General features: G+C 39.3%; 1 protein-coding gene across 1 annotated transcript; it reads left to right on the top strand.

Annotated features, from left to right (window-relative positions):
* The first annotated feature begins 416 nt into the window (after positions 1-416).
* LOC147465284 (uncharacterized) lies at positions 417-4251 on the top strand. The gene is made up of 5 exons (XM_086486204.1): positions 417-452; positions 553-748; positions 847-906; positions 1093-1198; positions 1910-4251. Exons 1-5 carry the CDS (start codon positions 417-419, stop codon positions 1935-1937), a joined length of 426 nt encoding a protein of 141 aa, XP_086342330.1. The 3' UTR covers positions 1938-4251.
* The last annotated feature ends 6426 nt before the right edge of the window (positions 4252-10677 follow it).

Below are 10677 nucleotides of genomic sequence, written 5' to 3'. Positions count from 1 at the left end.
AAAGCAAATCATGGAGCATAAAGACTAGGATAAAGGAACAAGTCCACTTGCAATGATGTTTTGCAATGAGAATTGTGTGTATGGCAGGTCTCATGAACTTCTCACTTGTTTCTGAAAAAGGTGAATAATCAGAGTAGCCTGCATAAGATGATGGGACATCATAGTAGGAGAAAAAGGTGAATAGTCACAATGACCCGCATAAGATGATGGGACATCACAAGTAGGAAAAAATTGACTTTTCTATGTGGCCCTATTCAATAAGGTTAATCCAATGGTCCATGATGTCTCTTAAGATTCCAAGAGTCTAGTAAGACCAACTTTACCATGCAAGTTGTAGTTGAGCCGATTTCGGAAGCAGTGTAAAACCTGTTGCCTACCCCCACCGTTCCACTTAGTTCTCTATGCAACATGACCTTATGGCGCTTTTGCATGAAAGGCTTGGCATTGTTTTTGTGAGATCATCAACGTTAATTGCTTCTCTATGCTAAAAAGTAGTGTGCAGTAGTTTGTTGTCATTGTCTCCAAAATTTCCAAGAGTTGTCCATTGCCTAGATAGGGAAACCAGTGAGAGAGTGGGCAGCGTTGGCTAACTTTGCCAAATATCGACGGAGTTGGGAATGCTTGGCCTGCATTGTGGTAGGCGACAAGGACTCTCTGACGGTATCAGTGCGAAACACACCTAATATTGGCCAAACAAATATAAGGGCTACCCAGGAACTTGAAGTTGGCAAGGAGGGACCTCCACTCAGTTCGTTTTTAGTTAGTTTTTGTTTGTTGTAGAAAAGTATAATCCTTTTGAGCGCTCCAACATGTGCTACCATTTATGGGCTCCTTTGACTGCACCAGCTTTCTCTCTCTCGCTCTCTCGCGACTTTCCATTGCTGGACCTGAAGTCTCTCTGCAGAGGTATGCACTCTCTTTCTCTCAAGATTTTGTTCAGGCGCGGTGTAACGATGGGGTCAGACCTGCGTTATGAGCGATTCTGTGGGCAGTTGAACTGCTTAATGTGTTTATGTTCTCGCTTTCGCGAGGTCTAACAAACCTGTCCTATTCTCATACCTGGCTATGCTGCGATGGATCTTTGATCTGTAGCTCCAGATCACGCCGGACGATTCGATTTGCTAGCTGAAGGATTCAATTTGCTGGCGTCAACCAGTTGTCCTCCTGAGTCACTCCATCCTGGCTCCGCCTTCAAGAGGTTCGCATACCGTCCTTTCTTTTGCTAGCTAGAAACAAACTTCGGTGCATAGACAGAAGCTGTGTACCCATCCATGAATAGGCAAAATGTGTCATCGCATACATGAAGAGCCTTAGGCTATATGTGTTATCGCATACAGGTATGAGCATTATCCCATTTAGGTATTTGCATTAAGACAGGCAGACATGGTCTTACAATGGATGGGACAGATCAACTTAATACATACATGGATAGTTGCAGAGAATGAGTATTTGCCTATTTTAGAGTAAGCTCATGCAGAGCTAGCAGGTGGCTACTTTTTTGCAAATCTATGTGTCCGAAGGGCCTCTAGGAGCCCTTGGTCCACTGCGAATTGTCAAAATTGGGTGTTTTAGAAGTGCTTTGAGTTCAGAGCAATTCTAAATAGTTTAGGAGCACATGACTTCATGTTCATATGTGTACATGTTACTTGCTGGTGTATCCTTGTTCTGGCTGGATTCATAGACTCGACCGACTACATTATGTCACATTCAGGCACTTAGCATTTTGACATCCATGTATGCTGTCCCACGTACGGCTTGGGTTCTTGTCCATCTGACACGTATATGAGTAGTTAAAGACATTAATGCCTGTAATGTAATACACAATGGCTGTAGCTTTCTTCTTAGCATGCTTCAATATGCACTTGCTCACCTTTTAGACTATTTGATGATACCCATGTTCCCACACCAGGGGCTGCATTGGGTACCCTGAGAGATGAATGGGAGGAGCAGATATGGATATGCAAATGGATGGGGATCGGTGGCAGGATTGTTCTTGTATTCCTACATCCTTTTTGTGCATTTGAAGCTTGTATATTGTGATGATATCTATTCATCCCCACCTCCGCCACCACCACCACCACCACCACCACCACCACCACCTCCACCTCCACCTCCTCTATATTCGCTGCCGCCTCCACCACCGCCACCACCTCCCCCTCCACCTCCTCCTCCTCCTCCCTTCTCTCCCCCTAATGTAGCCCCCCCTCCCCCATCCCCTTCTCCTAGATCGCCTTTTTCATCATTCTTCCATCATCCTATCACAGAAGGCAAAAAAGGCAACAAGGATAACTCCAAGTCGAAGTTGAAGCCCCCCAGGTCCAAGTCTGATCGCCAAAATCGGCACTCTCGCTCTCTGCAGTTGCGAAGGTACAACTGTGGTGAGATTCTTGGCATTGCCTTCATATCCATTGCTGGCTTTCTCCAGGTTATTGTGATCACATTCTTACTGGCCGAGAAGAGGAAAATGCTAAAGTCCGAAGAAGAAAATGGTTTGATGAAACGCGGGGACCTTTAATAGTGAAAAAGGTCATGTTACCTGTATACTGATTCTTTACACTGTGTTAGCATGGTCGTGGCATGCCATCCATGCAATTCGAAACATCGCCCACCAATTCTTTGCATTTTTACGGGCAACATCAAAATTTCAAAATCCATGTGCCATTGGGTGCTCGGTAAAGTTTGCATTCGTTTTTTATTTATTTTGTATAACAGGAACAAATTCAATCATACTGATTTTTTGAACATTTGCTAGCTGATGTGTTTACATGATTGTCGATGCGATGGTCCTTTTGGACATTGTGATGTGTACACGACCATTCCTGGCTGTACTGTGTCTGAGTTGTCGGCTCCTGGGGATTTCATTGCTACGCTGATTCTGAGTGCCGAGTTGGGAGCAGCATGAGCTATTTCTTGTTGCTAATCTGCTGTGTGCAGGGTGATGGTGTCCCCTGACATTCCGTATGCTGAAATGGCGGGCATCTAACAGACACCCACTGAATTTTGCACAGGAAACTGCAGTAAATGTACAGCTAGGATGCGCTGCCCCCCTCCCCACGACCTTGATGGGGTAGGGAATAGTCTGTCAGTGACCATTCCATGCAATGCAGGGACTGCATAGCGACCGGTGGAGGCAGGGAGTCATGCAGGAGAATGCATTACAAGGGAATGGTCACAAACTGACCATTCCCAGACAAAGTTAGGGGGAGGGGCCAGTAATGGCTGGTTGCAGGTGACTGCACAATTGACAGATGGCACGAAGTGATCGCAATAAACTGCACGAAATTCTGTCTGCCGAGCTGGTGAAGATCGTGTTGCCTCAAAATTCTGCCTGCTGATGTGGCACAGATCAGGTGATGCAGTGATTTATTTACGCAGGCTGAGATGGCATGATCTTGGTGTCGGAATTTTGTCAAGATTCTGGCTGCTGAGTTGGCACGATTTCGAGGACTGCAGGCAAGCATTACGGTGAGGAATGGATGCTACAGGGGTGGTGCAGATGCTCTGCTCCTCGGTCCCCGACTTTGATGGTGATAGAAATGCTGCACAAACAGGACATTAATGGGTTTTTATATATTTCTTACTTTTGATTGTGCTCAGTAAGGGTATGTAGTTAATCACAGGCTTGGAGAGAGAGAGTTCTGAGCAGGGATGGGAGTGCTGGCTTGAATGTTTGCTTTGGCTGAAGGTCCCTTGTGAGTATCGGGGCCATAGAATTTGGGCCATAGAACTTGCGAAAGATATTGAATGTGAGGATTCATGGCATGTGAAAGAAATAAGCATAGCAAGATTATTGGCATGCTAAAACACACTTGAGAAAGGTGTACAATTTTTTTAGTGAGCCCTGGGAATGTGTCCCTTTACTTACGGGACTCATGTGACTTCCTTAAAAAGTTCTTGTTTGAGAATACCAACATGGGCCTTCACTTTGAGCCGGCAGTGTACTTCCCGCTTTTTGGAACAACTCATTAGGTAGAGAAAAGCACCAAATCATGATGAGTGATAAATGAGACAGAGACGCATGGCCCTGATATTGTATGTCATGTGTGTCGAAGTGTTTGGTTTGGAGTCTCTGATATTCTGGCTCTTGGGCAACATTGTTTTGAACAAACTTAAGGATTTTGCTGGTGGCTTCCATTTATCGATGTTAGCGACATCAGGCTAATGTGGCAAATGTGGTGGCTCCATCATGTGGGATCAAGTTGAAAGTTCTTCATTACAATCAAAAGTCCGAAAGTGAAAAAGTTTTCAATTTGGTCCATGTTTTATTTTATACCCTCTAGAGATGGCATTCTTCTTATATTTGAGCTTCTCTTCTCTCCATTGCTTCTTGTAAAGCTCAAATTTGTACTTTCAATTTGATGTTGTCTCTTTTCAATCTCAAAATGCCATTCTTCTAGAGCAAGAAGTAGTGAAGAAGAATAACATTTTTCTTTCCACCCTCATTTTCCTTTCAAGACACCCTCATTTTCCTTTCAAGACGATTAAAACTCTTTGCACCCGTTGAGTCCATGGAGCTCTCTAGACAACCTTCTAACACAATGTCTTACCTACACACTTGAAAACTTTGCAACTCCCTCATACTTTGTGAAAATGATTTTGGTAGCAATGATTGCATCTCACAAAGAGTGAAGACTCTTCTAGAAAATGTTTATGTTTTCCAGCTTACACTTGAAAAATCTTATTTTCTTACACATCAATGACTAGATCTGAAAGGTCCTTGGCCATGTCGACTCCATAGAATCGACTTTCGGCCAACTCCCTTGAACCCTCACCCCTAAGCCCATAGGCTACAACACCACCCATCCATCCTAGATAGAGGCTTAGCTTATCCCTTAACACTAGTCCTGTATTAAAAATAGCCACTTTTGTGGCTTTAAGAGGCATTTGTAAAAAAATAATTACAATTATTGAGATGTCTAAACAAAATAGCCTTAGAGAAATATGCTCAACATATAGTATAAATTGATTAAAAAAATGTTAAGAAAATAAATCAAGGGTTGAAGTTGTCTTTGCATGGCCATCTCTAAGTGTTAATTTGGTGAAATGCGTATAATTTTATTAAATTGACTCAATGGTAGACCAATAATTTTTTTGAATAGACTCAAAACTTCTTTGAAAAATCCCTTAATAGGTATGGAATGAGCTTATCACTCTTCTATATTACTCATATAAAGATTGACAATATTTATTCTTGCCCAAGTTAAGTAGTAAATTACAATTTTGCGCAAAAAGGCTCTTTTTACAACGGATTTTTTAAACTTTTTAAGTAGTTTAATTCAATTACGACTTTCAGAGTCTTAAACACATCCTAACAAGATGCTCAAGAAGTTTTTATGTCATATGCAAAAGGTATGCTTAAAATACTAGAATCTAGGCATGAGCCACTTAAGTGGTTCCAGCCACATTTATGGCCCATTACAAGACTAGTGTAAAATTAACTGCCACCTTCTCTTGGGTAGGACCCTTCTCTTGATGTTACTCCCTCCCTAATTTTTGTCCTAGAAAACAAGAGTGAAAATTCTTACCCAAGGAACACTAATGTCTCCACCATGTTTCGAGTTTTTGAGTGCACTATAAACAATGCTTTAGCTTTACCATTCTAATTACAAGTGTAATGTCTTATCGCGCTTCATACATCCAACTCACTTGGATAGAATATATACATATGATTGGATCATACCAAAGTACTTCTTGTAGATTTTCTTAAATGCAATTGAACGAATAGCTTATAGTTTAAACCTTGTGTAGCCCAATGGAGGAACACACTCCTTGAGACATGCATAATTATTTTTCAAACACTTCAGTGTAACATTATCATGATTGAGCCAAGTATTACTCCTAGAATACTGCTTCTAAAATCAAAAGGATTGTGTAAGGATTGTAATCAAAACTAAGTAGGCTTCTACCACAATGTTAAAGTGTCTAGAGTGACACCTTGTTCACTATCTGCACTCAATGAAGTCCATGGGGATGGTGCTCTCAACTCAAGAGCATCATGTGAGAACCAATTTCTACCTTCTTTGAGTGCTTGTGCTTTCAACAAGTAGCTTATTCATTGATCTCCACCAACCCAAACCATTATAATTGCCATCATAGTGCTTGCAAAGGTCTCTAAAAGAATAGGAATAGTCCTAGGGACTCTCCACATGTGGAGTATGTCCCTATATATTGATTGATATGCTAGCAACAATTCAATTAATCACTCTAAAGAGTATAACTATGTATAGTATCAATGAAAAATGGTTATGCAGTGAGAAGGATCCTTCGTTCATCTAGAATTTATACTCATAAAAGTATAAAGCTTATTGTATTTATGTTGCCCTTAAGGAAAGTCTATTCTTGTCATGCAAAAAGTTTCTTGTATTTCTAAACATAGTTGCCACTGTATATTGTATTATATAATAATGTAGCAACATGCCATAGACACTAACTCTTATCTTATTTATGTTGGCCTTAAGGAAAGTCTATGTAACTCTTGTCATGTAAAAAATTTTTTGTAGCTCTAAAAGGAGTTGCCACTGTATATTGTCTTATACAATAATGTAGCCATAAACACTAAAAGAATCACGACCATTCTAACTGGTTGATCTAACACAATATTTCCAAAGTATTTTCAAGCCTTTCCTGTCCCAATACTTCTATCCAGATACCTAACTCTGGTTAGGTATGTGGATCTTGCATGCCCAGGTCCTTGCCCCTTCTCTATGGGACCTCTCTCCATTTGTGTGCCTTCTAGGTTAGCTACCATTTATCCTTATAAGATAGATCCTCACCCTTGGCTCATATCCTCTATGCTCTTAGTCCCTAGTAGCCATTGTAGGCCACCTGTTAGAACCCATGTCCCCATATTGTTTTCCTAGCTTGTGGCTCAAATCCACTATCTACATCACAACTCCATGTGAGAACTTTTTGATAAGTTGAGGTAATTGTCAAGATCGTTATCCCTATAAAAGATCAAGCAAAAAGAGATGATACAAGACGTGCCAAGCTAATGAAAGACTAAGCAAAAAGAGAGAATACAAGACATGATTGTAAGTATGTAGATATGCCCATCAAAATTACTTACTACTTGGGTGAAATCTTCTTGAAAGATTTTCCACAAAAATCAGCTTTGCAAACATGCTTTTAAGGAAAAAATAGTGTGTTGAAAACCTTTCTATAAATAACTCATTTGTTATATAGTATACCATGAGTTCTTTTTGAAAATAGTTTAAAAAGTAAGTGTTTGTCGTAGAAAAAGAAGTGTAGATACATACTATCATAACTAAGTTTCATATGCAACCAATCAACTCACACATGTTCTGTGTCTCATACCACAAGACTTCACAAATTATTAATTTGGAGAGAACTTCAAAATTTTGATTAGAACCAATCTTGGATAAACTATACAATGTGCATTTTGATGCTTGTACATCCTTGTAGGTGAAGTGGGTCATATTGCACTTCTTAGATATATTGATTGTAACCAAGGGCAACATGTGGATGAAAAAGAGACTTGAGAGCTTCGTTTCAATGGGAAAGAATACAACTTTATATAGATGTGATGGTGGACAAGAGCACGCTCGTCTATGAATAGACCTCAATCACATTCATAGAGAAAAAAAATTTATTTGAAAAATAGTTATATACTCATGAGTCACAAGCATAGTCCTTAGTCATCACTGAAAGATGTCATAATCTATGCACTTTCAAAGAAACCATAATAATTCCATCCTATGGAGGAGCCATGAAGTGGCAATTGTAACTTTCACATAAGGAAAAATTCAGTGAAGGTATCTTGGACACCATGGTAGGATGAGTAGGAAAAATTGATCTATGTGCCATACTTATGCCAAATTAGACAAAATTGATGGCCAGATTCAAAATAGTCTTAGCAATAGAAACATATCATCTTAGATATAGACATGTTATCATGCATAAATCTCATAAGTAAAATGTAGCTACTACATGCTTACTTTCACACAATTATAATGATGAAATGAATCTAAAATTTGTGAAAGTAAACAAAGAAAATATCATGCAAGACCAAGTTTTTTTGTCACCAAGTGTGGAAGTATTATTAACAAGTCATAGCTGTATGGAGATCTATTCAAAAACTTGATAGCCAAAATTGCTATCATGCCATGCATTCAACGATCTAGTAATCCAAGAAATAAGAAGGTTGTATTTCCATAATGGGGAAAATAAATCCTACACCTCAACCCTTGCTAGATATCTCAAAATGTAGATTAAAAAACCATAATCTATTGGCATGCCTTGTATACCATTATTGGGACATCCATTGGATGCTAAAAAATTGTGTCTAAAAGCAAGTCACCACAAGCATCATGTGCAAATAATAAGTATAAGAATATCCTTGTGGTCTTAACTGCTTTAAAATGGTCCATTTGCATGCCTCCAAAATAGTCCCTCGGATGGCATTCAAAACCATGTAAAAAAGGAATGCATAAGCTATCTTTCCATGCAAATTTGAGGGGAAATTGGGGGCACCTGGCCTAGGAGCCTACCATGTGTCCATTCTTCCCTTTGGGGAGAGCTTGGGAGTGTGTATGCGTGTTTATCTCTCATCCCATACCATTAGGGCTCACCCCCTCCTTCCTAGGGACGTGGGAAGGATTTTTAGTCTTCCCATGACCATCCAATTTTCCCCTACTTTGGCCATTGGACAATACAATTAATTTTAGGAACTTTAGCCTATGGAAGTCTTAATGGAGCTGAACCTTAGGTATTTTAAGCCCCATTGAAGCACATTTATCTTTTGTAGATTGTCCCCCTTTGGATCCCTATTTTACCTCCTTTGGATCCCTGACAGAGATTGGTCAGGCAACCTTACCAATATTCTAGCTTTTACTCCCCCGGTACTTCCCCATATTAAATGATCACTTTCACAAGAGAAAATCATTTGGGAGAATTAGATATTAGTTTTTATGACAGAGCACATACTATAAATGCATACGATGATAGGAAAGACTACCGTTACCTTGCATCAACTACAAAAAAACAATCTTTTGTACACTATCTACGGGCTGCATGCTTGGTACATTTCCAAAAGTGGCAACTTCTCATGGAGTTTTACCAACACTATGATATCAAATCACCATGCCTGGTGATACATTGAGATGTAGACAAACTTGGTAGCATCATCATTGCCCAACCCCCATGTTGGGCATTCATGCTCAACATGTGCAACTAGCAAACATGGAAAATTGATCGACATTCAACATCATCTAAGTATAAAAAAACTGTCAGCAAATTCATATTGTGCCTTTCATAGGACAATGACTATTTGAACCATCAAACTAACAAAAAAAAAAAAGGCTTGCACAATATGTACGTAAGGTCATCTGACCATTGGTTGACGACCTGGATCAAACTTGGATACATTCTATGAGACCATACACTCATGGTGGCAACTAGAAGCATATGGTCAAAAGCCTTTATTGCTTTCTTGCCATGACCATACTCCACACATCTTGCAATAAGTGCATTCCAAGATCCTAACTCCTTATAGGCCAACTTGTCACAATTGCTGTGCACTTCCATCATGCCTTCATCCTTAGCCCTTGTACATATTGACTTACTTCCATCATGCATTCATCCTTAGCCCTTGTTCACTCCTCTAATAGAGATAATGTGAACTTGCCCATTTCAAAACCTTCCCTCAAGTTCAATGACATCTGTAAGAAGTATGCATGTTGGGAGTGCTAGCGAATTGCTATGATAGACATCTATAGCACAACTTTTTGGCACTAACAAAATACTCAAGGAAGCAATTAGGGTAGGGCATGGAGACACATTGAGTTTGTCAAACCCAATGGAACTATTGTGACTAATGAAACACTATAGCACAATCACAGAATCAACTTAGACAGTCTATCACTACCTACACTCAATCACAGAATCAACTTAGATAGTCTATCACTACCTACATTGAATCCTTTCTCCTACCAAAAAATTGATGATTTCCTATGCCAAACGAGCTTGAAACACCATAAAATTTTAGAATCTTGGGGGTTGCACTATGCAATCATATTACGGTATCATGTGAGTTCAACAAAAGGTGTTTTTAAATGCAAAAAATTTAATCAAATTAAAAGAGATGCATTAACAAAAGGGGTTTTAATATTCCATTCCTGAAATCAGGGGTCATTTTATTCATTCAAACATGTTAAAAAGGGGTTTTTAAAATACCCCTTTAACACATGTTATATAGGTGGTGTTCTCACTAGTGAACCCCTTAAGCTTAGAAGATTATAGGCAAGGACTAATAGAACCTATTTGGACCCTGTAAAGTCATTTTTTAGAGATAAATAACACGCAATTCATGGATTTTTAGGTGTGAAAAACACAAATAAAAGTGGTATAATTGCAGCACTTATGTCCTAAGACTCTTCTCCCATTAAAAAATCATCATTTACACTTGATTATGGCACCAAATTAGTGACTTTATGACCATAAAGTGCAATCTCAAACTTAAACATTATTGAAAATTCATACAATCAAATGAAAGAGCAAGAGGAGAGGAATAAGGCAATAGTCAAAATTTGATTTTGATTATAATGAATGAGGTATGTTGATTATAAAGTTGCACTACGGAGCCTTCTCCTCACACAACGATATCTTATTTTAAAAGAACCTCTTTTACATTTACAAAAGTGTCTTGTATACCTAGGTTTA

This window comes from Adiantum capillus-veneris, chromosome 1 (assembly GCF_014529385.1).
Source record: "Adiantum capillus-veneris isolate H3 chromosome 1, ASM1452938v2, whole genome shotgun sequence".
NCBI lineage: Eukaryota > Viridiplantae > Streptophyta > Polypodiopsida > Polypodiales > Pteridaceae > Adiantum > Adiantum capillus-veneris.
This window is presented reverse-complemented; position numbering and strand designations above follow the sequence as displayed.